Genomic DNA, 26255 nt, shown 5'->3' on the forward strand with positions numbered 1-26255 from the left:
AGTAAATCAATTATTTACATTGATATTAAATAATTACATTATAAAGAGAGTTTATAAGAGAAAAAAAGAGATTATTAATATCTTACTCGAAGCACATTAAATGGGGCTGGCGACAACTAGTCTGGAGAAAGAAGAGAAAAAAAAAAAAAAGAAGCAGGCAAGAAAGAGAACGGATGAGACCAAGACTTGGTAAGAACCAAACTACTTCCAGCTAGTACCGGTGCTGTTTTCGAATTTATGATCTATAATACTACATATTAGTTTCTTACAAGAGTAAATCATATAACATACCTTAGGACTAGCTGGGGAATAGCTGGTTTTACTTTTTGGTTTAAGAAAAGAAACGAAAAAGTCAAGGTCAGACTATTTGTATGGAGTCTCTAACAACTTTTTCAGTTACGTGTTATTTACCAGTGCTGACTACATTTATTTTATGCTTAAAAATATCAAGCTCATTTTATGTATTATTAACATTGTCTTTTAAACAATAAAGAGGACGTAGAAATCAACTAAAGTGTTAATTGTTATTGGTCTTTTAATGTGTGCCAATAATCTCTGCAATGGCTTATTTTAGACGAAAAAAAAATAAAAAATAAAATAAGCTGTAGTCAACTTTTTGGATAATGGAACCAGGCTTATTCAATCAATGACAACAAATTTACGTGAACGATCCTTTGCAACAAAAGTATACGTGTCACCTTGTGTTTAGGCCTCCCGCCTTTTGTTAAAACGCGATCTAAAAATGATAACCAAATAATGGAGAAATTATTTGAAGTAATTGGGAGTATACAAGACTTGCTACATTATTTACAATCGTCTGATCAAAGTATTTGTATGGATTTTTCTGGCTTAACTTCCAGAAGTCAGGATATTTTGATGCAATGTAAGAATTTATGAGGCGTTATCGTAATTACTCTTGACATGATCTTGGTTTTACACACCCTCTTCTCCCTCTATATTCCTTTGTTTGCTACATTCTCACTTAAGAAGATGGAGATAAAAAAAAGTAGCTTTTTTATAGCTGTATTTTATTTTAAGTTGTACAATTCGAACAAATAAAGAAAAGAACGACTACAACAACCAAGATCACTTAGCTTGAAGTGTAGTTATGATGATGCTTTGTAAATTCGTACACTACATCAAAGTATCTTGTAATCGTCGCCTCATTACCCTAAGTTTGGAGTAGAATATCACATGACATTTCAGTTTCCATGGCAACCGTACCTTTCCTTGTGCGTTATCGGAACAGGTCCCGTAAAATAATCCACAGTTATTATTTTGTTTGCTGCAACCATTCGTGTTCTTGTGTGTTCCTCCATCTTGTTGTAGTTAGAAAGTTGAAAGAACAGGCCCAAAAAGGAACATGTTTATAACAATAGTGTAATGTTAGATATATGAGTTATCATGCTGTAAGTCGCAGCATATTAATCACTGTAGCTGTAGGTTGTACACAAGTTCCAAAAGTGTCGTTGTATCTTGCGGACACTGATGTTGCATTACTTCAAGTGTTGACGTCGGATCATCCGAATAAGTTCGTCAAATTCTTTGTCAATATCGCTTGGCGTAAACATTGAGTATATATGGTGAATGTGATGTTCTAAAGTTGTTCCAGAAGCACAACAAAATACAACTAAAATAATATAGGCAACTACGCCTTAACTGTCAAAGCGTATAGAAGATGTGTTGCTATTTCTGTTTTATACTCTCTTCTAATTTTTGATCTTACCGTGCCCATTGCCTTTTCTACGATTTTTTTAATCATGCCCATATGGAGCATAAAATAGGTTATTTTGTTTCTATTAAGAATTTGCTGTTGATGAAAGTAGATAATTTAGATGATTAACGCATTAAAATCATTCTCATCAACGCTTTTTAGAATGGATTTCTTAAGGATACCAAACATTCTTTGGTCATACATTACTCAACTTCTGCCAAGGTATATCCTGCATAAGTATCCTTGGCTCGTTTGATCAAGATCATTCAATTCTTGGCGATAGTTGAGAAGCTCAAGGGACAACTTGAACTCATTGTAGGTATATTCAAACAGCGACATTTGCCATAAAGAGTAATTAGTTTTTGGTTTAGTGAAATTTGTACACAAGCCAATTATGGGGCGGTGCACCTAAAGAAAGCGCATACTTAATACATGATGACTCTTTATGCGTAATAGCCAAGCACTATTATGTGTTGTTGTTTTTGCATAATAAAAAAAATCAAACAACGGTTTTCCAATTGTGATTTATTATCATTAAAGGAAATTTAGTAAATAAAGACATTTTTATGTAGCAGCTAAATAGGCAAAAAAAAAAACTTAAATGTTACGACGTGCCACACTGAGGAGGCACCACGATTCTTAGAAGCAAAGGAAACTTTATTCCGCTGCAAGACTGTGTATCGTTTCAAGCTTACTCAAGCTACCGTGAGCAGACGGGTAAGGCGGGAACCGAACGCGATCTGTTGAGCATGCTAGGACATATTCACAAATTACGATAATAGAAAAGTCACGCTTAAGTTTTATGATGCCATCCTCCTCCTTTTCTCCTTTGCGCTGCGCCATAGACTAATACCTGACGTCTGGTGCACGATCGACCTTAAATATATAAATATGACAAGCCGGGAAAGTGTTGCACAAAAGCTCAGAAACAGAGTAATGATCTTGTTTTTTCTCTCTCGTCCTTTTTTCTCTTTTTTTCTTATAAATGAAGGACTAAATATTGTGTCACTTTTTGTTTTCTTTCGTCTTTCTTCTCTCTTCTTTATCTTTTATCTTCTAAACAAAATGTCTACCGAAAATGGATTTGGTATTTTTCTCGACCAACTTATGCAGCTTTCTAATGGCAATATATATTCAGAAGATGATCCAGACACCTTTTTACAGTTCACTTCTGACTTTCAAGTCTATGAAAGTGGCACCGTGTTCCACGACAGTCAAGAGCAGTTGCCGTCGCTCAGCCAAGATCCTCCGCTAGACCTGGAAGCAACTACGTTTGACCTTACTAGCAGCTTTAGCACCAGTACATGCAATTCATCGGTGCTCACAGATCATGCCTCATACGATCCGGCGCTCCCATGGACCACAGGGTCTCCTTATACTTACTTTGAATCGCTGCATAACCGACGGTGTTTATCTCCTGTTACTTCATTCTTCGAGTCGCTGACAATAGGTCAGGCATCGTACATGCCTGATCAACTCAGTAATCAGCAAAACGGTACCAAACGGCCGACATCTCCTCTACAGCATACCAGAAGACAAAGCGCACTTATATCCTCTAAAAAGCGCCAGGCGGGATGCAGCCTTGAAGAAACTCAGTCTTCAAAATCAACCGATAGACAAGCGACAAACATTGACCAGTGTCTTAACAGCCAGAATGCAAGAACCAAGGCAAAAAGCAAGCCTGAACGCCTATTCCCTTGTCCTACTTGCGGAAGAGCTTTCAAAAGACCTCAAGATCGAAATCGTCATCAAGTTAGCCACACAGGCGAGAAAAGATTCTTCTGCGGCCACCCCAGTTGCCAGAACAAAGGCTTTACTAGAAAAGACGCTTTGACAAGACACATGAAGTGCCATGAAAACTCTGGTGACAACAGGACAGAAAAGCAAAGTAGAACAGTGAAGAAAACCAAATGTAGCATTTCACATAGAGAAGCTCTCTTGAAAAAATAACACTTGGCGCAGAATGTTCGAATCACCATCGTAAAACCTTGGACTTTTTATACTTTGTCACTCATTATCGCGCAGACACCTCTGCTTACCACTTGATTGGCGTCCTTTCTTTTTATTCTATCCCTGCAACGCTCCCTCTATATCGTGCTGTCAGCACTCTTGACACACACTCTGTTTATACCACTCTTTTGTATCATATATTGATTTTTCAAATACAAATGTATATATTTATATATGCATCAACTATGCATTCTATTCATTATTATAAAGACCATTAAGAAACATGTATTATGTAAATCATGGAATAAATATACACACATCCACACATCTTTACTTAATTCAAGTACCTTTTGTCATTGTGATTAATACTGGCACTGATTAATAGAAGCTGCAGGCCATTAAGAAATTAACCTTTAAATAAGAATGTGCCTATACGAATCATCATACTCACCTTGTATACCTGTCACTCTACTTGTAAGCGCTGAATATAAAGTTAAACATTATGACTTTCCAAAATGGGTGTCGATCATTTCCTTTCCTTTTTGTTCAAGTGCCGCAGGGCAGTTGTTCAAAATTCAGACGGCTTAAACAAACTTTTAAAGGATGATGCCAGGAAAAAAGAAAAAAAAAAAAAAACCAGCTAACAAGCAGTCTATCGGGAGTCTAAGATAAAAAAAATCAGATGCTATAGAGACCAGCTCAAAGTCAGTTAAAAAAAAGGCGCAGTTACTTTTCATATTGTGAAGTTTTTAGATCCAAAATCACAACAGGGCGTTGTTCTTTGGCTTTCATCAAAATTAAGACAAAATATTTGCCTTAAAATTAAGGCAGCAATTCTCTTTCATTTGCCCGCAACTACAACTTCATATCTCTCTCCACCTTTAATGTAGACGCATACATTCAGATTTTTGGTTATGTAAGGAGAGCATGTTACATATTTCCTCTCTCCCTCTTAAGCTAGAGCTATTTATTAGTATAGATGTACCAATACAAGAAAGATTGGAGATTCAGAGCAAGATGTGCATACAGTCATTATGGTATCTGCAAAGAAATGATCAACAAAACAAAAACATACATGCAAGTTCATGACAGCAGTGTGTATATGGGTCTGTTTCAATATAAAGGAGAAGCAATTTCTTTCTTTTTCTCTTTTTTCTTTTTTTACACAAATGTAAATCAAATGTGTTATTCTTACTATTTGTGCTTCTCTTGCTACTATTGGCTTTGCTACATCTCTTGTTAATATTCATCATATTATTGGAGGTAGAGAGGCTAGCCGCCTTTACATAAAGCCCAGGGGAAATACTCTTGAGAGGCTTCCTGAGGTCGCAGTGGTCTCTAATCATGTTCATGTTACTTGAAGTAGCCCAATGTTTTCAAAGTATAACATATATCAATAAACTTTATGGCTCTTTTTACACACCATATATTTTCAATGTTTTTGTTTCAACCTATCATTAATAAAGGCAGATGGACTTTATTTTACAGAAGCCAAGTAAAATCACAAGTAAAGTACTATGAAAGTAAGTAGTCATATAAACATTAGCGTAGTGTGAAATAACCTATTCATATTCAACAATAGCAGCAATGCAGTCACTTGATGAAAAAGAAAAAAGAACGCTTGTATATTTATTTACATCATAAAATATATCTGTCAAAGAAAAAGAAAAAAAAAGGGTATTTGAATAAAGACGAAGAGTGGAATAATAATAAAGTAAAAGCTTCAAAGGATCATCTTATGTGGCTCTTTCTTTTCCTTTCACTTTTTGTGTAGTTTCTTGAGCTTCAGGATTACCATGCTGACATACAGCGCATTCTTCCATCTTATCAAGTTGACGCTCCAAACACTCTACATGAAAACTATGTCCACAGTGAAATACGACATACTTTTTGTTCTCGCGCGCTTGTTCTTCAGTATCTAGACCCCATGCCAATGGTGGCTGCAGTAATGAAAAATCTAGAATATTAGAGCTACATATCTCGCATATGGCTCTGCTCGGTCGCCATCCTTTGCCTCTCTTGTTCACCATATCTTGTAAGCTGGTGAATAAATCACGATCAAACAGGTGGTTTGTCATCTCTAGAAGCTTTCCTTCATATTTATACGTGTCCAACATATTTAAGAATATATCCCTAAAGTCAGCAAACGTGGTTTCTCCTCTCGACTGTGAGTCAATCAACCGTAGTAAAAGACGAGGAAGAGATACTTGTGGTGAAGTTGAGATCAAAAGAGCTGTTAGAATTGATTGAACAAAGGACTTGAAGGAAGAAACAATCCTCTGGTGAGGCTCTGGAGGCGCTGGATTGCTTGCAAGTGCGTTATAGATTTCAATAGATGCTTCAACATACGTGTCTAACAATCTGAACCATAATAATTCAACTTCGTCATTTATATGCTCCTCTTCATTGCCCATTGTTGATTCTTCTGTTGTTGAGCTATCTTCTCCTTCTCTACTCAATTCAGGTATACTGTTTTCTTCGTCTCTATTGTTGTATTTCGAAACAGGAAATGTGCTCTTACTACTGTTTTCGCATAGTCTAATGCTAACTCGCAACACACCATTTAGTCCTATTAAACAGCTGTTGATCGTACTTTGTTCTTCAAATGTCCAAGTAGTCCCAGATTGATGATTCTTTAGCAAATAAATGACAGTCGCATTTCGTTCTTTAGCAACTTCCAACATCTTTTCTAATGCCCCTTGAGTATCACCACTCTTTTCCAAAATCCATACTACTGCATCCATCACACCATGCTTTTCACAGCTTTCTTTCACTTTGTCCAATGAGACGTTATCACCAAGCTTGGTATTGAAATAGTTGTACACGCCTGAAGGGTCAAAACGACACATTAACTCAATGTATCGCTCTTGAATAGATCCGCTCACTTCAGGAACCTGCTTCACAAAGCCTTCCTGTTCTTCAACTTCCTCAGAGTATGGCTCTAATAGTCCTCGTAAATAAGAAAATAGTCGTTTATCAGCGGTAGCATGATGTTCGTCGTCATCAAACTCCTGATCTTCTTCCAAACGACGAATAGCATCCTCATGATCTCCATTTCCAAACACTTGAACAACTTCTGCTGTCTTTTGTCCATCAATCTCCACAAATTGTGAAATACGGATCATGAATACTCGCATGACTTCTTCCTTTTGCCTATCCTCTAGATTGCTCGTCAGCAGATCATGAACACAATCAAACACCATGCTACGTCTTTCATCATCCTTCAAGTAGGCTTCCACAAGCTTGCCATACTTTTTGTCTCTACGGTACACATCTTCAAGGACCTTCCAGAAGCCAGCCTCTTCATAAAGTTTAACAATGTGTTCTTCGTTCGTTGGCGTATACACCGTTAACAGGTTTTGGACAGCTCTTTCTCTTTCCGAGCGTGTATCCTCATCATGTTCTTCTGCTAATCGTACTAGTATCTTGTTAAGTGTTTTTGGTGGCAACAGGATAAACGTGGTGTATTTATGCAAGTTGGAAGCAATAAAGATGTATAGTAGGATGATGTTATCGTTTGAAAAATAAGTAAAGTGGCTGTTGTAATCATTGGCTATGGACGTATTCACTTGAAGAACAGGCGGCGTTGGCCTACCATTAGTTGTAGTAGACTGCACTGTAGAAGCTGAAATAGATTGCTTTGGTCTAGGTGGAGGTAGACTATTTCCCGTGAGCCCGCCGCCAACAACATCCAAAAGCGTATTAACAATGATTTGTCGAGAGATAACTTTGCCAGGCACCTCATCTTCAAATTTGGAGCTAAGAATATCTTCTCCACCATTAAGCCAAGGGTCTTCAAAAGCAACTTCTAAAGCTTCCAAGAATTTTTTTGTATTGAACCTTAAAAGCAGGCGCAGATATGGGTAAGTAGGTTCTGACACGCCTTCTTCATCATCTGCTGTTAGAACCAATTTACCACCTACGGGCGGCCACACAACACAGCGACCAGAGAAAACAAATGAATAGACAGCACTTCTTGCTTCGCTCGCTTCAGTTGCTTCATCAGCACCAGTTATAGACGAGCCTTCAGGGAAGGATCTTCCGGTGAGAATTAGCTGGAGATAATGAAATATCTTTTCTGCGTTTTGTCTTGCATGTAATGTTTGTTGATCTTCTTGGTTACCACGCAACACGCTTTTTATAACCTTTAACATTTCTACCAAGGGACTTACGTAATCATGCATGCTTTTGTTCCAGACGTACATCATGGCTTCATACATTCCTTCACGATGGCACATGCTTACTATTTGATCAATGTCTAAACTACGAGGATTAACATGCCAAATGACCTGCTCGAGCTCATCTATCAATCGCTTTTTACTGTAATGGTCGACAAGGTCTTTCATAACTGAAGGAGGGACATCAGGCAGACGGTCCTGGGTGATGCATGGTTCGAGTACCTCCAAAAAGATACCATTGACTTGATTTTCTACAAATCGTTCATAAACAGTTTCAAACAAAAATTCCAAATTGTCCATGCTTATGCATGCTTCTATGCAACCTCGAGCCAAGTCATGCATTAGTACTGTCTCACCACCGGATATTTCGTTTGCCATGTCATTATAAGTGCGTTTAGAAGAGAATGTATAATTCAGCGATGCTTTCAAGAGCTCCATTAATTTCTCGCCTACAAGCGCCTTTCTTGATTTCTCTTCTTCAGGTAAACCAATCACGGTCTGCATGTCTGTACCGTTATAGAATGAAGTAGCGAGTTCAATGCTTTCCAAAAAATCTCCTGCTCGAACAAGTGCTAGTATGCGATCTGCCCAGGATAACAATGTGCCCACATAGATTTGCTGAAGACCCTATATATAAAAAGATATAAGACACTCCTTTTTTTTTTGCAAATAGACATTTTTCTCTCTCTTTTTGAAATTACCAGTAAGAATATCTTTCCCTTATAGCTCTTGATTGAGCCAAAGTATGCCATCTCTACTGATTTTAAGACATTGTTTTCAGATGAATCTGCAGTCATGATTGCCGCATCAGTAACTAACTCTTTTAAAGGAGTATTAAACCAGTCATGATACACCAATTGTTTGGTTCTCAAACTTGAATGCTGTGTTTGCATCATGTTTTTGGGGTCAAACAGGATCATGTCTTCATTGGGGGTGAACAATACAAGAATCTATCATTATATGAGCAAAAAAAAGTAAAGCAATACAAAAACATATAGTTGTCATTTTACCTGTCTATTGATCCAATGAATACTCACAATCGACTCCTTACTCTTCCATTCCCCAATTTTGACAAATTCTAGTGTCACGCCCCGCTTTGTAGGCTTTGCATTAAGACGAGCCTTTTGATTTGTCTTGGTTACTTCATTGTTTTCGACACAAACACGAAGTATAAACAGATGATTTCCCCAAGCAAAGGCGAGGACAGGGTCGTTCGTATGGCTGTTTCCTGATTTAATAACTGGTAACCAAGCTAGAGCGCCTGATAGGCTCTCAACTGGTGCCTTCGAACCACTTTCTATTGGTTGCTTGGAGTTCTTTGGTTTCAAGAATTTGTGCAAGGTTTGTGGTGTAGGTTTTAATCCAACGATAATCATCTAATCACCCACATAAATATGCGACTTTTTTTTTTTTTTTTTTGCTATTCTTACCTTATAAGGAGTCAACAATGCAACAAGTCCAAAATTCTCTGCTGGATGAGCTATTTGACCAAGAGGTAAAGGTTGCATAGCAAAGACAGTACTTGGTCTTCTTGGTTTTGATGGTCGAAGGTGGCTTGTTGCGAGGGACAAGTTTTGGTACCGACCGAGGATACGTGTTGAATCTACACCATTGATCATGATCATTTTGTATGATACATGATAAAATGCCATGCCTTGATCATCAGCAGAGACGATCTCTGACTTCTTTACCCCCACAAAGCCTACATGTAAAATAGATGCTCCCTGAATATGTCCTTCTTTTCGTGGAGCTGTCTGTTGCTGAGAGAGTATCTGGCTGGCGGGAATAGGGTCGATAGTGCGTATGGGCTGCATTGGTTTTCTGATATCCCAAATAACGATATGTCCTTGAGAATGACCACAGGCAATGGTGGTATGATCTGCAGATATAGCTAAAGAAGTAACTGAGCCTATTTCGATGGCTATATATGTATATACTGAGTATACAAATATAGTGCATTATGTTTGTTTTTATTTGTTACCTCTATTACTGTCTCCCAGAATACATTTCAGGTTTTGAGTATAGTCATAAACAAATACTAAACTACGTGTAGTACCAATTGCAATCACACCACTTACAGCCATGACAGAGATGAGCCCACTCTCCTGCTTGATAGCATCAGAGTAGAGTTGATCCGATACCTTGACAAGTGGTGTCCATTTGAATGCTTCCCATGGTTCGCTTGGTTCCTCATTGATGATAAGATCCGAAGAGGCAAAGGAATCATTTTGTGTGTTGTTAGTTGTTATAGAAAGTTGAGAAGAAGCTGGACGGGGAGATGACGTTAAGAAGGGTGGAACGCCTGTCCTGGGTGTTGACATTTCGGAAGGTGAATCCTAAAGATGGCATTAATTTTGATATGGGAAAAAAAAATCAGGAGCTTACAAAGTGTAGTAAAGTAGAGTCAGTGTCCAAAGTGTTATCTTCGATATCTGAGCTATCTGACTCATTCAAGATGCTTTCAAGGCTTAGATAGTTTGCTAATAGAAAGATGAGTAAAAAGACAGATAAGAAATACTGTCACTTACCCTTTTTTACAAATTCTTCATAAAGGCCAATCTCTTTTGATACATCGTCAAGTAAATGGATTACTTTTTGCTTCTTCTTTTCGCCAATGATGTTTGTATTTTTAACAAGTGGTCCACCATTTAAATGAATATATAAATCATCTCTAATCTTGTATAGTTCATTAAGTCTCGTTTGAATAACTGTATCAGATACAACAGGTAAATCTAATTCGGGAATGATAAGCGCATGAAATCTCTGTTCTAATAGCGTCAAGGAAGGTACACCATTGATAAGCCGAGTGTGGTAAGGTATAGCATCTAATACTTTAGATAAAGGGTCAACTCGTTCAAACGGTTTAGGCGATAATAATGGTTGATTAAAGGAAGCTTGAAGAGGCGTGTTTGGTCTAAAAGATGTTAATTTATATGAGCATAAAAACCTAAAATACTTACATAGAATAGTCGCCCTTCCCACTTGTGATGGAGTTTACAGATTGAGACCGACGATGACTCATAAATGTCTTCAAATTAGCCAAATATTTATCGGCAAGTGAACGATCTTCTAAAGCAGCTCGCAAGTCTTCTGGTAATTCGGCAGTGGCTGTATCAAGGTCGATTTCTATATTGTTCAATAAGTCTTCGTCATCGTCTTCTGAGCTTTCTTCAAGCACTTCTTTCAACAAAGTTGCATAGTCCCTTCGAAATCGACTTGTGTTTGCACTAACACTTGGTTTCATTTCGGGTATTGGTTTATTTTCATTGTTCGAGTTCATCACACTTTAAGTAAAAGAAAGGAGAAAAAAGAGAGAGAGAGAGGTTGGCTATCCTTCTTTTTATATATATGTGAATATATATGTATGTGGAGTGTGTATGCGTGGGGTTTAAAGAGGGAAAAAAAAAAAAGAAGAGGTACAAAAAGTGCCTCCGTATATATTGCAGCAACGCGGAGCACAAACAAAACCGTCGTACAGTCTTTTGAATCTAAAATTAGACGGTTGTAAAAACCGTTGGTCATGATAGACCGTCTTTCTTTTACAGTGTAAAATGTAAAACTGCAATCAAGCAGCATGACACAGAAATAAAGCTGATGGAATGAATGAAAACAAGTGTGTAATAGTCTTCTTTCTTGAGTTATGATTGGATAAGATATTGGCTGTCCAAGACTGTGCTAAGAATTTTGATTTCCTCAAAGTGGTACATTAGTCATTTGTAGAATTTCATGCAAATGGCAGTAACATGTTTCCTGCAAGTATAGTTGGAAAAAGCACAACCCAGGCGGAAATTTTGAAATGCCTACTCCTGCAGCTTTTTATGAGACAATTAGACAAAGTAGGCTCTAACGTTACCCGAGTGGAGATAGTCATCTGCTCTGTTGCGCCGGGATAGTTTAACATTATGGCTTCGTCAACTCAAAAGAAGACATGAAGTGCCAAAAAAAAGACCTTGATGTATGAGAAAAAAGCGCGACGCAAAGGAGCCTTTACCGTTTCAATTTTACGTTTCATTGTAGCATAAGAACTTGAATCAGAAGCCTTTGATACTTCTAATTCTATTTCTTGGCGTTCTTCGTTCATCTTTTTTTCTTTTCTTTTCTTTAAAAAATCGTGTCTCTCGGCTTTGTTTGGTAGAAATTTGCACATTTTCTTCAGATCAGTGATTCTGTTTTATTTCTTTTGGAAGGCAGTAATTGCTGCTTCTGCAGTCATTCTGGTATATGATTATTTGTAACTTTTGTGTTTGTTGTAGCTCTTTCAACATCAAATACATCTGTAAGAAAGCTTTTACAGTAAAGTTAACCTTCAGAGGTCTTTAGCTTCGTGTCTCCGCTAAAATTATAAATAAAAGTAATGCTGTAATTGGCTGTGCCTTGATGGAGTGGTGCTTTAAAAAATGTTTAGAACACCCCGTCGTTCCTGCAGTAGAACCCCGAAGGAATACTCGTGTAATGAGCACTTACAAGATATGATAACGAAAGAAATGACGTGTAAACACACCCTAATAGGCATGAGTATTTATTTAGAGCATCAAATTACTTATAACAAATGCCAGGATATACATAAAACTTGGGGTTTAATTCATGAAGGGCATAAACAACAAAAAAATAAGGCGTCTTTTATATTAGGTAGTAGTTGACGAACTGGCCTTGAGCTGAACAAACGCGGCAGCAGCATCAGGATCAAGGTTGTAATTCTTGCGCTTGGATGATAGCTTTCTACCAGTGGTTGATGACCTCTTCAGCTTGGTTGTACTAGGTACAGGGCTATTTTCAGGGTCTCTCTTGAGCCAATCATAAGAAGGTACAGTTGCGCTTTTGGCTGAAGGTGTGATTGTTTGCTTATTACTAATAGAGGTGTCAAGCCTGAGTCCCTTCTCCTGAAATTGAGTTTTGTATCTTCTATCTTTTGGCTTTGACATAGAAGGTTCGGGTGCTATCGACGACTTGCGCTCAGGCAATTTTGTTTCTTCCTTTACTGGCAATACTTTCTCATACTGTTCTTCAAAAGAATCCTCTTCGTCATCAAGAGATAGAATATAGCTATTTTCGTTTGCATTTGATATTAAAGCATAATCAACCTCGGTTGGGCTTTCGGGTGAAGTAATAGCTATGGCATATCTGTTGCTATCGACATTACTATTGCTTTCGCTGAAGCCGTATTCAATGTCCCCTGTGATAGCAGAATTGTTATGCAAATCTTTGTTTGCAAATATGTCATTGTAATTCAGTATTAAATCTTCCAATACACAATCCTTTGCCCATTCACCAGGTGAGCTTTGTGCTTGATTCAAGTCTTGAAAGATGGCTGGTGTAAATATTAATGTCAGATTACTGATTGTCATTTTGTTCTTCTCAACGCGAGATTGAATTCTATGGATGGATGTTATTAACGCTGGTTTCATAAGCACGATGCTTTTTACCTTGCTAAATGTGCTATAAGTGCCTTTAAGGTGTCATAATTGGCTGCAGGCAATTTTATTAGTCTGGTTAATAAATTCATCAATCTCAATTCTTGATCAGGGATTTCTATATCACTTTAGGTTAGGTTTATATCACAAAGCATTTTTAATAGAGATACTTGCGTGAGTAAATGAGTCGTTCATCCAATTTGAACGGAAACAATGGTGTCTTTAGTTCTCGTAAGAATACTTTTATAATAGAAGCTATGCTAAAGATATCCTCAGGTACATCATTTTGACCAATGACAACTGCTTCTTCGTCTCTCTCAAAGGCATGTTTTATCTTTTCCATGCTACTTTGTTTCCCAGGTACACGATAGATGCCTTCTTTCTCCAGTCCACCCAAGTTCTCGATTGCCTCAATACATTTTGTGATCAGAATTGGTGGAGACCTGCCTCTTTGTTGAGCATACTCGGTTAAAGTCGTACCAAAGATCAAGTCTAATGTATAGTGTGTTAATCTCTTTGTAATATTCTCAATTTCAACTTACCTTTGCATTCACCAACATGATGGTTTCTGTAGTAAACGGGTGTAGGCTTTGGGTATTTTTGAAGCAGAGATAAACTTGCATAATGCTCAGATTCAGATTGAGTATCTGTAGTGACAACCAGATCGAGCATTGACTTTAAAGGCTATAGGGAAATTAGAGTACGTAATCTAGACTGCATTTTGCTACCTTTTGTGTTTGTTGCAGCTGCTCGATATCCGCCTCTAAAGCAGTCTTTAGGATATCTTTCACTCGGCTTGATTTCTCCTTCAGTGAGCTTTGAACTTGCCTTAGAATATGCTGATTCGTTGCATCCATTTTGATTGCTAGGTTGCTGACTTCCCGTACTACATTTCGATAATTTGTATCTACGGCAACACGGTTATGTTTTAATACAAAAAAAAAAAAAAAGAATTCCTTGCAACATACCGGCTTCAGCAACCTCCACTTTTAGTTTAGCTATACGAATGTTCTGTCTTGTCGGGTCCTCCTGTTTATTTAAATGCTTTTTCATGAACCTCTCGATTCTACCTTGTTGCGTTGGTGGCGAAGAGGGCGATATTTGGTTTTCACCTGTATTATTATTATGATTAGACTCACTTGATGACGTCTCTTCATTTGTTAATTCCTTCTTTAATATAGGAAATGTAGCAGATGGAGTATTTGGTGTGGCGATCATTGGAGTTGATATCGATAGACCTGTTGATTTTTCAATTTCCTCCCATTTTTGAGTATAGATTTGCTGCACTTTGGGAAGCTTTTTTAATCTGTTCATCAAGTATTCTTGATTTGTTTGATGCATCCAGTATTTGTTTTTATCATACATTCGCTGTTGTTCATTCTTTACTTAAAAGTGAGCACACACATAAGAAATGATGATAGCTGATATACTTGCCCTGAACTTCTTTAGCTCTTCCAGTTGTTCTTTCATCTTTTTCAAATACTGTTCTCTAAATGGTTTATACTGATCTGTTATATCGACATAACTCAAAAAGCATTTCTGTAATCCAATGGCGTTTTCCTTATTAGGTATTGCCTGCACATCTCCTGTAAGCTTTAAAAGATCTGCAAGATATCTCTCTTCTATTATGATCCTGATTCAAGTATAAATATGATGTTGATCTTGATATTTTTAGGGTTACCTTTGACTGATATACTGAATGATATAATCAAGGTCTCTAATAACTAAATTCAATGCTATAGCATCGATATGTTGTGAAGGTGCCAAGACCATGTCCATCAATATCTTGGCCTGCCCTGAAGTCTATACTAGAGTTTATCTATACACTTGTAGTTGACACTTTTTCTTTTTGTTAATGTACCTCATCGTTTGTTGTTATCGGTGGTACTTTTGTACGAAATCCTTTCTTGTTTGTTGCATTCATGTAGATTATATGAAAAAGTAATTAAAAGAGAAAAAGAGAAAAAGTAAAAGATGGGGAATATTAATTTTGCTACACAAATGTGTGACAATGAGCTAAACTTTATTATTGTTGCTGTTCTATTTGCTTTCTTCTAGAGGCTCTTCTTTCTATTTCGGCTTTCTTCATGTATTTCTTGAATTCAAATGTAGGATCGGGTTGAACGAATGGGTGTTCTAACAGTTGCTCAGCAGTGGGTCTTTCTTCAGGATTACTATTTTATAGTAATATTTAATCTATCTTGTCACAATCATGGTTTTTTAGTACTTACATTGTAAAGCATTTGTTGAGGAAGTCCCTTGCATCTTCTGTGATATCTTCTGGTATAGGTGGTGCTTGATATTTACCAAGCTATTTTAAATCCAGTGAGTACTCTTTTATATCTGTATGTGTGTATATTTACATTATAGAGTGCAGCCAGCATGTTTAGGTCCAGCCATGGGTGACTTCCTGTCAGCATCTCAATCACTGTACATCCCAAGCTCCAAATATCAACTTTTGCATTATAGTTTGTTCCTTTGACAACTTCAGGTGCCATCCAAAACACGGTGCCTCTCATGACCGAATTATTCGAGTGAGGATCATACGCTTTATCTTGTCCGCTTAATTTAGATAAACCAAAATCAGTAATCTTACAGATACCATTTTCATTCAACAGAATGTTGCCCGCTTTAATATCCTAGTAAGGGGACATCAGCGTATGTATGTACCACATTATGTTTTATCCTTACTCTGTGTAAAATATTGCGATTGTGTAAATAAGCAAGTCCAAGAAGTATTTGTCGTGTAAAGAACTGAACGAGAGGAATTTCAAACTTTCCTGTTTTACCAAGACAGGAAGCAATGCTTCCACCGGGAACGTATTCTAAAAAGATATTGATATGCCCTTCTTCTTCATCCAAGTTATAGCCAAGGTACTGTACAATATACTCATTATCCAAATCTTCTAATAAAGAGATTTCCCTAAATAATGCATCCTTCATTTCCTTCATTTGTGGGTTGGCATAATCTGATTTGGTTGTTGGTATATCGACTTGCTTCACTGCTATCCACTCTCCCGCTTCAACATTTAAAGCGTGATATACTCGACCAAAGGAACCCTTTCCGATCAATTCACCACGGATCCACTGTAACTTTCTTGATTCTACATGTAAAAAGATAAAGATAAACCGCCTTTTCCTCCTTTTTTTTATCTAGAAAAACTTACTTGGTAAATCTCCAGATTGTTGAATGTTTGCCTTCATACCAGGCTTTACTTGTTCAACAGCACGATGCCACATCTTTGTACTTCTTCTCCTAATCAGATTGTTGGCCCTCACCACATTGATAGCGTTTCTCCAATTTCGATGCGCTTCATTGACAACATTACGAATGGACTTTTTATGGCCCTGAAGCTTTCTACCGGGTGGTAGAGCACTTACCATCACGGGTGTAGGCTCAATAATGATTTCCCGATCAAGATCATGACCAGGAAGATACTTTTCAATGTCTTTGTAGAGCCGTTCAACCGAAGGACGTTCTGCCCAATTATCTTCGTCACTATCTACTGCAGTAACAGTAGGAGAGGATGAAGACGGTGCAGGTGAAGTGCTTCTGGCTGTAGTATCTACACAAAGTTCATTCTTTTTAGATTCATTAAGTGACATATGCTCCATAGTATCCTCAAGTGCATTAGGAGCACTTGCAATGCTTGTGTTGGATGTCCTTGATGGTTCATCAGGATTGGTTTCAGACAAGAAATGAACAACACGCGGCAATGGCTTTTCAGTCGTCTTATTTTCGTCCTCTTGATTGTCTGTCTTGGCTGAAATACTAGGATGCAAGTCAATATTTTCTGCACTAAACTGTTGCTCTACACTCTCGTTGTCGTTGTTGTTATCTTGAGCTTTTGGAGGTACAGCCCAAAGAGAAACTGCGGGTGTATTGGGCGGCGCCGCCCGTGCAGAGGCTTTTGCACCAGAACTGTAGCTGTTGACCACTGTTGCTGAATCGGATGAACTGCTCGAATTCGTCTTTGTTAGGTGGGGAGCATCCGCCTTGCTCAACTTGGGTGATACTGCCCATAAAGAAGGACCTGTCGTATCCTCCTGTGATTTCTCGGACGGTGGCACAGCCCAGAGCGATACAGGCTTCTGAGCTGTTACCTCTTCGGGCTTTTTGGATGGAGGAACCGCCCAGAGTGATGGTTGCTCTGCTGGACGGTTAGAAGGAGGCACAGCCCATAACGAAGGCTGCTTCTCTGGTTGTGGGGTATCTTGATGCAATGGCCATAATGCATTAGGATTGTTATCAGCTGTTGTTTCAGAGGTCTGAACGGGCCAAAGGTTGGTATTTTGCTGGGAATAATGATTATTAGTATGCGTCTCTGTAGAAGAAGTGCTGCTTCTTTGAGATTGTGTGGTCCATGTTGGTGGAGGGGGAAGGCTTTTGTTGTCTATAGTATTCAATTTATATACATGACTCAATAAAAGAAAGGGGGGTTTACTTACTGTTCTTGTCGAAATAGTCTCTAATATTAGTATCCAAATTTTCTTGAGGAGATGTAGCCATGGTAAATTGACCATTGACGTTAACAGGAGATGTGATTATGTTATCATAGTCATTATTATAATAATGTTGATTATTTGGCCTAATGATAGAAAATATTAGTCTGAATAAACCAATAATTCAAAGGGAGTACCTTTGATGTTGAATAGCAAAATCATAATACTTTGTACCATCTTTTGAGTACGACTTGTAATGCTCCAATATAGGTTTTACTAATATTCTATTTGTTGAACTATGATCAGAGATTTGACAGATATAAGAAAGTTCGTTATCCGTTAATGGTACGTCTATCCATCGTTAGTTTTCACACACGCATTATATTTATTCCTATTAACCATACCTGAATTCTTTCCATTCTCATGAAAGAACAAGTATCGATCACAACCACCCTCTATGCCCAACTTCCTCAAAATAGAGTTCTTGATCAAACGAGGATCCCGCATGCCGGTTACTTGCAAACTGTGAAACGTATCCGAGTCTTTTGTTACATGTATACTCTGCTGATGTTCCTATTATTTATAAATATCAATAAATAACAAATGTAATCCTGTATTTACTGTCGTATTTGGACCCGGTCGTCTTCTAACCATTCTCCATTGACCCTCACCCTCCAATCTTGGGCTTATTGGATAACGAGGGACATTGGTTGAAAAGGCTCTATTATTTCTTGCTACTGCTGCACTGATAGGAGGTATGTTGAATGTCTTTACCCAATCCAGTACATGTTCGTTATTTGAAGATTTTCTCTCGGGTATCAATGGTACTTTTGAATCCTGAGTTGGTATATATCGAGGCGTATTATTATTATTGTTGTTATATCGTATGGTTCGACTATAAGTGTATTCTTCGGCCTATTACAGATAGGTTACAAGGTTACAGCCTCAATTTCTTTTTTTAGCTTTTTTTTGTTTACGGGTCGAAGTGTTTTAATGGCATGTGCAAGTCTACGTCTATCAGACATTGTTAGAGGAAAGTCTCCCTTTAATGTCATCAAGAAGGGTAAATCGACATCCAAAAAGGCTCTTCCACAAATCTGATTCGCTTTTTCATTAAAAATAGAATATGAGCGATCACGCACATGACTATAGTTTATTCATATACCTTTAAAGACGTCAATTGCAGGTTGAAAGTTATTTACTTCGAGCCAATGAACAACCCGATCCATCGTCCACTGCTCGTCATTTGTGTCCATCATTTAAAAGAATGTCTTATTTGATCGTGTATTTGAACAAGAAAAAAAAAAAAAAAAAAAAGAGCATGCTTTTTCTGTTGATACACACATTTCAAAAATAGTCCCGCTCAGATGATTGAAATTGATTCGCTCCTTTTTGGGTAATTTCCCCCTTCTTTTATTAATTGCCAGACAAAGCATCATCATTATTTGTAGGAAAGTTGATAGCTTCATGATCATGTCGGCATTCCCATAAGCTTAGCTGATACAGAGTGACAACTACGAGTAGATGTAACAATAAAGAATAAACAATGAAAAAGTATCTTGACCATTTATGTGAAAACAGGACGCGTGTAAGCTTGAGGGTTAACTTTTCAGCAGGATTAAGCGCGTTGTACCGACGAATCTCTTCCTATAGTAGAGTTATAGCTTTTTGTTTTGCTTTGTATGCTTAATTACCTTTCTATGAAATTGCGTGAATGGGTTCATACTCTCTTCATATAATCTGCTATATTTATCAGCAGGATCGTCAGATAGTTTGGTTCTTTTAAATTGTCTCATTGACGGTATCGTTGAAGATTCACTGCCCATATTAAGAGCAATCGAGTCATTTCTTTCCTGTTGCCCCTCTTTCCAAACATGAACAAACTTGAGTCTTTCATACAGCTTCAAATTATCTGATTTTAAGCTGCTCACTTCCATATTAGCTTCTTGTAAAGCAGTCTCCAAGGATTTTAAACGCTCTTCTAGTTCGGCATTCTTTTGTCTAAATCTGTCCCGTTGACTCATCACAATGGGCAAAATGCTCTTGTCTTCTCGTATACTTTCTAAGCTCTGTCGAGGCGTATGCTCTGTTGTTAGGGTAGCAAGATTTGTGCTTGACCCATTTCTACTAGCTGTAAACGTATCAGGTTGATCTGTTTTTTGACCAAGTCGAAGTAGGTCCTCCTCCAATCGTTGAACAAGCTTTGTTTGCTCTGCTATTTTCGTATTCAGTTCTTCGGTTAGCTTTATATTCCTTTCATTCTCTTTCTTTATATCTGCATAAGACACTTTCATCTGGGTATATTCACTCTCAAGACGCTTGTTTTTTTCCATCAACTGAACTTCCAAGCTATCCTTAGTCATCTCTTTCTTGAGCACATCGTTTGCATCAAACTCATCTTCTCCCGTAGAGAATTCAACATACTACATACGTTTGTTCTAGTTGCTCCAACCACATAAACACACTCTCTTACCTTCATAATCTGCAATTCTCGTTTAATTTCATCGTAATCATCAAAGTTCTTTAGCTTGCTTCTAAGCTGCTCATTTTCCTCGCTCTATATTTATGGATGTTAGGATACGTTAAATTAAAGATATTGTTTTAAAAAAGAGATTATTACTAGCTTTGTAACATCCACTGTCAATTCCTTTATTCTTGTTGATAATCTGGATTCTGTCTTTTGGAGTATATCTCTGTAGGCATCCACATCTTTGATCAACTTTGATATTTCTGCATCATGTTCTAATTGACTTTTTTTTTTTTGTCATGTTAGAACTCTTTTTATCTTCATCATCCAGTGTACCTTTCTGCTACTACTTCAGTCTCTGAATTTGTTACATGGCTCTCTTTTAAGTCATCCTAATAGGTCGAGTTCAATAGGCTGTATATGTTTGTATTATATCTTTTTTTACAATTGTTTTTTCCAGCTGAATAATCCTAGCATTGGCTCGTTCTAAATCCATTGTCACAATATCCAACTCGGCCAATTTGCCTACCACTTCTTCATCTATAAACATAGGCTCGGTCAATATATGGATAAGATGTGGTGAATATAAACATGCCATATTTTTGACTATGTCCAATTAATTGAGCTTGCGTGTCATCATGCGACTGTTTGAGTTGAGTGAGCTGATCAAGTGCTTGGTTCAATTGTTGTTGTAGGTCATGCTCACTACAAAAGAAAAGAGATAAGCATGATAACAAGTACTGTCTATACTACCCACCGTTCTTTATACTGTCGTATCCTATCATTATACTGATCTCTTATTTCTTGCTCAATTGTATTTGCGTCCCTCTTTTCATTCAACTATACAAAAAATGATGAATAAATGCATAAACTATACCAAATTCATACTGATGACAATTTTTGAGCCAACTCTGTATTTGTTCTTTCTGAATCTGCAAGTTGTTTATTGGCTTTATCGAGCTGCTCTTTTAATAATGAGTTCTCGTTTTGTAATACTGAATTGTCTACTATTTTAGCACTTTGATCCTATAAAACAAAAGGTTACTTTTCTTTTTTCCGTTTGAATAAATAATGATATTACTATGGCAGCCTCAAATAATGGAGCTGGATCAGGTGCGTCTGCCAATAATTTGTAAATGGACAGAAAGCTGCTTTCTGAAAACTTGGTACGTTTAGTGATGTTGTCAATTTCAGCTTGATAAGCTAATGTATATAAAAATGTCAACAACATGCTTATGGATGATGCATCATTTACCTTTCAAGAGTGGCTTGATCTTTTGCAGTTTCTCTTCATCGGGAATCTTTTTAAATTCTAAAACAAGTTGAGTTTATTATTCATGTATTCGCGCGTCGTTGTAACCTCTTGTCTGTTCAGCTAGTCTTTTTCTCGACACAAGACCGTCCTTTTGGTTTTCAACAATAGTCAAGCCTTGTTGGTCAAGTTCTTTTTGTAAGTTGGATAGTTGTATCTTTTTCCAATAATCTATGGCAGAACTAAAAGTATCGACACTCATTAATAATTAGAAAAGAGAGAAAGAAAAAAAAAAAGTGACCCTGATTGAACTTGCTGATTTTAAATTGCGCATAGGTACAATGCAACTTGTATAGATTACATCAAGAAAAGAAAGGAGTCATTCAAAAGAATAAACAAGTGATATATTCTAACTCGGGTTATATTACATATATGCTTTCATTTCATTTCTTGTCTTCTCTCCTTTTGTTCAAATCAGTTAGGTTCTTCTTTTTTATCTTTCGCAAAAAGTAAAACGGCTCATTAAACTCTCTTGCTCTACCAAAAGGAGATGAATAAGCACAATATATAAAAGGTAAATCTAGACACTATTGCCAAAAAGCATTAAATCAGTTCTGATCAAGCGAATACGAAACGCAACATGGCTGGACAATGTTACAAAAGAGTCTGCTATTAAAAAGGTTCGTGGCTAGATTTGGCATGTATCTAATGCCTTACCCTTTAAAGCAAATGTTTTAGCCTGTTATGATGCAGACGTCTACCGGATACAGTACCTTTGCCCCGGATGAAAGCTCGCCACATGATATTCATAGATGTATGCAGGGATTAAAAACGGGTTTTGGTACTTTTTATGAAAATGATAAAGCAGTAAACCAGTGGATCATGCGCACTTATTGGAATACGTTAAACAGAGCATTGAGCTCAACTGAGTAGGTAGGAGTAACATGCCCACAGGTGATCAATGATTTCAATCTACTGTCTAAGAATAGTGCAAGTTCTGAAAGGTACAAGTATTCACTTGACACTTGCTTATTTCTTTACGTAAAAGTGGCCCACTTTGATCAACTGATAACATAAAATTAGAATAAAGAAATAACAACATTTCTTTTTATCTCTTCTTGAAAAGAAACAAAACAAGTCGGTAGCTTTATAAAGCCATGCTTAGTGCGACGCCACACACTCAAAAGCTTTGTTGGAAGGCATCATAGGTAATGGGTAGATATAGCGCCCGTAGAGTTAGCCTAACTTTTGGTGCATGTAGTGTTTCCCATTCATAAAACACAAAACAATATACCCATATAGCCACTGATGGTTGGCGGAATTCGTCCTTCTGTATAGGTAGTCCGTTTTTCCTCTCGATTCACTCTTTTCACCAAGATAGCTCCATTTGATCCTGTTTGGAGAGCATACATTCCGCTTACCAGTTGGTCGACGACATGTTCAGGCATCTTGCCATATCTCTTTGAAGATATCTTTTATGCTATCCATCGGCATGACTTTGGATTCTGCGAAAGTCGGAGTTGTGATATCCTTGATTTCAGTTTTGGAATTTTCTTTGAAGGAGCCTGAAAGCCTAAGAATTCTTGAGTATAGGACGGAATAAAAGAGCTCTTTTTTGTATTTATTTAAAAACCTAATGTTCTTTAATGTTCTGTCGCTTGAAGGCAAACAGAACTCATCTCTTTGTTCGATTTCGCCAAAATACAAATATCGTCCAGATAGAGGGCTAAATGAACCCCTTTCTTTCTGAAAGGTTCGATGGCATATCTCATCAGCTTGGTGAATACTTGAGGTGCTACACTTAGATAGAAGGCTAGTGAACGGTATTGGTAGACCTTGCTGTTTGTTGTGTTTGAAAGACAAGTATCTTCTTGATGTCGGGTGAATTGAAACTACGACATATGCATCTTTCAAGTCGATGTTGCATATAAAATCGTCCTTCTCGGTTAGCTCTCGTAATTCAGGTACACCTTCCATCTTGAAATGATGGCACTGCAAAAAATTGTTGAGCTTTTGGCAATCTAATATGGGTCTCCTCTTGGTAGCTTCTTGGATTGTGAAAAGATTCTACAAGTATTCCCGGCTCTGTGATGGAGCTACTTCGATAATACTCGACTGTAAAAAGGTTTTGACTGCTGTATCCACTACCAGTTGTTCTTTTAAAGAGAGATTTAACCGACTTATACGCCAAGATGCCAGCTGCTTTGTCCATTAAACCTTGTAGCCTTACTGTATTACTGACACTGGCCAAGGATGATTGACCAGTTGCTTCTATTATTGTACAAAACCACTTAACTGCCCCCCTGGTCGTACGCCATATGCTGAAGTGGTGTAATGGTTATGTGAATTTTGCTGTACTTGTTGAGTCTCAGGTGGTGATGGTGATGGAGGTGGCGTTGCATGGATTATTGTCTGGGCTGAATGGATTGAGGGTCTGAGGTCGGCTGGTCTTGGTTGTGGGAGTTGTGACCTCGTGATTTCCATAAAAAAGGCTTCATGTTTCGTCCTCTGTTTGAAAATTCATTTTCTCTTCTGCTGAAGAGACCTCGTCCTCTGAAGCTTCTCCCATAATCGTCACGTTTTGTAGAAGTAGCGCTTTGCAAGATGGCGTGGTCGTATCTTGTTTTGTGGATTTTTTCCATGGTTTCTGTGTCCAAAGCGTACCGTTTTTCACTTGGTTCATCTTCTACCAAGTAGCGGAGGTTGTCTGGAAGTGATTACAAGTCGTCGGAGCTGTTCGATGTTCCTGAGGAGTTCTTCTTCGCCTTGATCCTCATATGCTTGTCGTATGTCATGATAAACGCTGATAGCTGCTTTGACATTGGTGCAAAGACGTTCAACGTCTTTATACTTGGAGTTGGCGTGTTGATAAACGTTAATTTTTCGTTTCTTAAGCTCTTGAACGAATTCTTTGTTAATGGTCTCGCTTGTTGTCCATTCTCCACCTTCAATTTTTGGAACTTCGCGAACGAATCGTCGAATATTTGCTTGTATGGTACTAGACGAAGACTCATTCAGCTCCTGTTGTACGTCTTGATGGAAGGACGAACCGTCGACTCGCTCAACTTCCTGGAGCTTAAGTAATGGGATATTTTTCGTATCTTTGTACCATGGTACGCGGCTTTGAGAGATACGAAGAATATATAAATTTATTATATATACTGAAAAATAAAGCGGCTTTAGGAACATTATACCGCCACATCGTTGTGTGAAACGAAGCCGACAACGATTAATTTGCAAAGGACAAACAGTCAATTAAAAATACTGTAACACATAAGGGGACATGCACCATATCTCAAGATCAAAGGATTGCCCAAATCATAAACTGACAAAGGCTTAAGAACTCCGAGGCCCTTTAGGAAATCATTTCTTTCATAAGAAAATAAAGCTTGACGTGTTTGATGAGATGATCACTATAATAGCTCAAGTACAATCTTATAGTAGATCACGCATTCTACTCTCCTTTATTGTATCTGATAAGAATAACATATAATAATAACTATAGTAGCTATTAGAATAGCATCGATAAATAATCAAATTGACTACAATAGATCATGCTGACAACATTCAACTTTCTCTATGAAACTCACACACAATCCTAAGACCAGAATACAAGACGGTCATCCTCAGCAAAGTACAAACAGTCTGTGAACGTGTACGTAATATTATGATACGTGCACGACTGTTTTTAAATTATTATACAATCACCCATACCGATCAGATGATCGACAAAAAGCTATTTACGCAAAACTTCTAGTATGCAACAACACAGTTAGCTTTAAAGAAGAAGCCGAATACCAAACAGCTTCCAAACGATTTCTAGGATAACTGGAGCAGCTTTTCAACGCGGTATTACGTAGCTTATCAAACGCTTCCAAAGACGAATGGTTACAGTCACTACGTAACCGCTGCTTGCGTTGTAATGACTATCACCTACACCAACAATGTGGTCGAATGCTTTGAGCCAAGACTAAAGGCGCACATTTTACACACTGTTGCAATGATGTTTGAAAAGATGCGTACGTAATTTTTTATTAAAGGCTCTCGTTGTTTGTCTGTTGTAAAACTTAAGTATAATAAAGATATTCTTTGTATAAAGAACAAATTCGAGTTTTATCTATATTTGCATTCAGATGCTGCCAACAATCATGCCAACCAGACCTCTTTTTCAGACATTTATATAAATCTTTTGTATGAGATATTACTGTGCTATGGTTATATTTTATTATATAAATACTGTAGATAATACATCTTATATAGACTTTCTTTTAATATTTGAATTTTATTACAAAAGCAATAGTGTTCATTATTGTTGTTGCTAGACTCTTTAATTACTGATCTTCACTTAACAAGGGAGGCATCCATCCAAAAGTGATGGCTGCAATCAAAGCAATGTATTCTGACATCCCTTAATCTTCTAGTAGAAATACTAAAAAGAGAAAATATAGCATAAGAATAGGACTTACAATAGTTTCAAAGAGATTTAATGTTGAATTAAAAGCGTATCATTCTCTTTTATAGCTTTTTGAAGCCTTGGTGCCTTGATTTTGTTAATTACTATATTAAGAAAATAAGTCAGATCTCATCTTATTGGATAAACCGTTTTCTAAATGTTATGAGTTACATAGTGGGTGAATACTAAGGTAATTCCAAGGTATTTTTTTATATAGGCGCACGTTTTATATGAAGTGATCTTGCAAGAAAAAAGGGGAAACAGAGCGCGTGCAATATAAACCTGCGTGCAATCTTATTGGCCAATTCATACTAATTTAACAAGATCCTAATTTTGTCACCCCGCTTTTTGTTCTTCCCCTTTTTTTCTTGCTTTTTTGCACTCTTT

At 37.4% G+C, this 26255-nt stretch overlaps 8 protein-coding genes across 8 annotated transcripts; 1 reads left to right on the top strand and 7 right to left on the bottom strand.

Moving 5' to 3' along the window:
- Positions 1-2709: 2709 nt before the first annotated feature.
- On the top strand, positions 2710-3990 carry RHIMIDRAFT_261380 (uncharacterized protein). The gene has a single exon (XM_023611525.1). It carries the CDS (start codon positions 2780-2782, stop codon positions 3662-3664), a length of 885 nt encoding a protein of 294 aa, XP_023463669.1. The 5' UTR covers positions 2710-2779; the 3' UTR covers positions 3665-3990.
- Positions 3991-5273: 1283 nt separating this feature from the next.
- On the bottom strand, positions 5274-11283 carry RHIMIDRAFT_315060 (uncharacterized protein). The gene is made up of 8 exons (XM_023614974.1): positions 10803-11283; positions 10371-10756; positions 10228-10322; positions 9824-10178; positions 9273-9763; positions 8853-9218; positions 8544-8792; positions 5274-8469 (listed from the first exon to the last, which is right to left on the bottom strand). Exons 1-8 carry the CDS (start codon positions 11120-11122, stop codon positions 5401-5403), a joined length of 5331 nt encoding a protein of 1776 aa, XP_023463670.1. The 5' UTR covers positions 11123-11283; the 3' UTR covers positions 5274-5400.
- A 1184-nt stretch (positions 11284-12467) lies between these two features.
- RHIMIDRAFT_245661 (RhoGAP-domain-containing protein) lies at positions 12468-15032 on the bottom strand (the record flags this gene model as incomplete). Its single annotated transcript, XM_023610228.1, has 9 exons — positions 12468-13215; positions 13266-13379; positions 13424-13745; positions 13796-13937; positions 13982-14160; positions 14222-14365; positions 14393-14621; positions 14658-14886; positions 14935-15032. 9 exons carry the CDS (start codon positions 15030-15032, stop codon positions 12468-12470), a joined length of 2205 nt encoding a protein of 734 aa, XP_023463671.1.
- A 247-nt stretch (positions 15033-15279) lies between these two features.
- On the bottom strand, positions 15280-16859 carry RHIMIDRAFT_206174 (Pkinase-domain-containing protein; the record flags this gene model as incomplete). Its single annotated transcript, XM_023606880.1, has 5 exons — positions 15280-15427; positions 15485-15564; positions 15617-15892; positions 15945-16357; positions 16421-16859. The coding sequence occupies 5 exons, from the start codon at positions 16857-16859 to the stop codon at positions 15280-15282; spliced, it is 1356 nt and encodes a 451-aa protein (XP_023463672.1).
- A 1053-nt stretch (positions 16860-17912) lies between these two features.
- Positions 17913-19014, bottom strand: RHIMIDRAFT_41123 (uncharacterized protein). Its single transcript, XM_023615216.1, has 5 exons — positions 18862-19014; positions 18674-18801; positions 18318-18611; positions 18101-18269; positions 17913-17992 (listed from the first exon to the last, which is right to left on the bottom strand). The coding sequence occupies exons 1-5, from the start codon at positions 18953-18955 to the stop codon at positions 17973-17975; spliced, it is 705 nt and encodes a 234-aa protein (XP_023463673.1). The 5' UTR covers positions 18956-19014; the 3' UTR covers positions 17913-17972.
- A 1-nt stretch (position 19015) lies between these two features.
- RHIMIDRAFT_41184 (uncharacterized protein) lies at positions 19016-20277 on the bottom strand. Its single transcript, XM_023615218.1, has 3 exons — positions 20170-20277; positions 19391-20119; positions 19016-19343 (listed from the first exon to the last, which is right to left on the bottom strand). Exons 1-3 carry the CDS (start codon positions 20173-20175, stop codon positions 19113-19115), a joined length of 966 nt encoding a protein of 321 aa, XP_023463674.1. The 5' UTR covers positions 20176-20277; the 3' UTR covers positions 19016-19112.
- A 652-nt stretch (positions 20278-20929) lies between these two features.
- On the bottom strand, positions 20930-21525 carry RHIMIDRAFT_41146 (uncharacterized protein). The gene is made up of 2 exons (XM_023615217.1): positions 21245-21525; positions 20930-21189 (listed from the first exon to the last, which is right to left on the bottom strand). Exons 1-2 carry the CDS (start codon positions 21392-21394, stop codon positions 21046-21048), a joined length of 294 nt encoding a protein of 97 aa, XP_023463675.1. The 5' UTR covers positions 21395-21525; the 3' UTR covers positions 20930-21045.
- Positions 21526-23977: 2452 nt separating this feature from the next.
- Positions 23978-25916, bottom strand: RHIMIDRAFT_293930 (uncharacterized protein). The gene is made up of 2 exons (XM_023614030.1): positions 25751-25916; positions 23978-24536 (listed from the first exon to the last, which is right to left on the bottom strand). Exons 1-2 carry the CDS (start codon positions 25819-25821, stop codon positions 24095-24097), a joined length of 513 nt encoding a protein of 170 aa, XP_023463676.1. The 5' UTR covers positions 25822-25916; the 3' UTR covers positions 23978-24094.
- Positions 25917-26255: the final 339 nt, after the last annotated feature.

Source organism: Rhizopus microsporus, assembly GCF_002708625.1.
Source record: "Rhizopus microsporus ATCC 52813 unplaced genomic scaffold scaffold_15, whole genome shotgun sequence".
NCBI lineage: Eukaryota > Fungi > Mucoromycota > Mucoromycetes > Mucorales > Rhizopodaceae > Rhizopus > Rhizopus microsporus.

Excerpts from the sequence above, each read along its gene's own strand:
- RHIMIDRAFT_41146 (XM_023615217.1), bottom strand. The coding sequence starts at position 21,394 with ATGTTGTTGACATTTTTATATACATTAGCTTATCAAGCTGAAATTGAC. Across the intron at positions 21,190-21,244 it reads CATTATTTGAGGCTGCCATA|GATCAAAGTGCTAAAATAGT; the intron begins GTAATATCATTA and ends TTTGTTTTATAG.
- RHIMIDRAFT_293930 (XM_023614030.1), bottom strand. The coding sequence starts at position 25,821 with ATGTCAGAATACATTGCTTTGATTGCAGCCATCACTTTTGGATGGATG. Across the intron at positions 24,537-25,750 it reads CCCTTGTTAAGTGAAGATCA|CCGCGTACCATGGTACAAAG; the intron begins GTAATTAAAGAG and ends TATCTCTCAAAG.
- RHIMIDRAFT_41123 (XM_023615216.1), bottom strand. The coding sequence starts at position 18,955 with ATGATGGACACAAATGACGAGCAGTGGACGATGGATCGGGTTGTTCAT. Across the intron at positions 18,612-18,673 it reads CCATTAAAACACTTCGACCC|GCCGAAGAATACACTTATAG; the intron begins GTAAACAAAAAA and ends TATCTGTAATAG. Across the intron at positions 18,270-18,317 it reads GACCGGGTCCAAATACGACA|GAACATCAGCAGAGTATACA; the intron begins GTAAATACAGGA and ends TATAAATAATAG.
- RHIMIDRAFT_315060 (XM_023614974.1), bottom strand. The coding sequence starts at position 11,122 with ATGAACTCGAACAATGAAAATAAACCAATACCCGAAATGAAACCAAGT. Across the intron at positions 10,179-10,227 it reads ACTCTACTTTACTACACTTT|GATTCACCTTCCGAAATGTC; the intron begins GTAAGCTCCTGA and ends TGCCATCTTTAG. Across the intron at positions 8,793-8,852 it reads TTCATTGGATCAATAGACAG|ATTCTTGTATTGTTCACCCC; the intron begins GTAAAATGACAA and ends ATATAATGATAG.
- RHIMIDRAFT_261380 (XM_023611525.1), top strand. The coding sequence starts at position 2,780 with ATGTCTACCGAAAATGGATTTGGTATTTTTCTCGACCAACTTATGCAG.
- RHIMIDRAFT_41184 (XM_023615218.1), bottom strand. Across the intron at positions 19,344-19,390 it reads TCACGCAATTTCATAGAAAG|GAAGAGATTCGTCGGTACAA; the intron begins GTAATTAAGCAT and ends ACTCTACTATAG.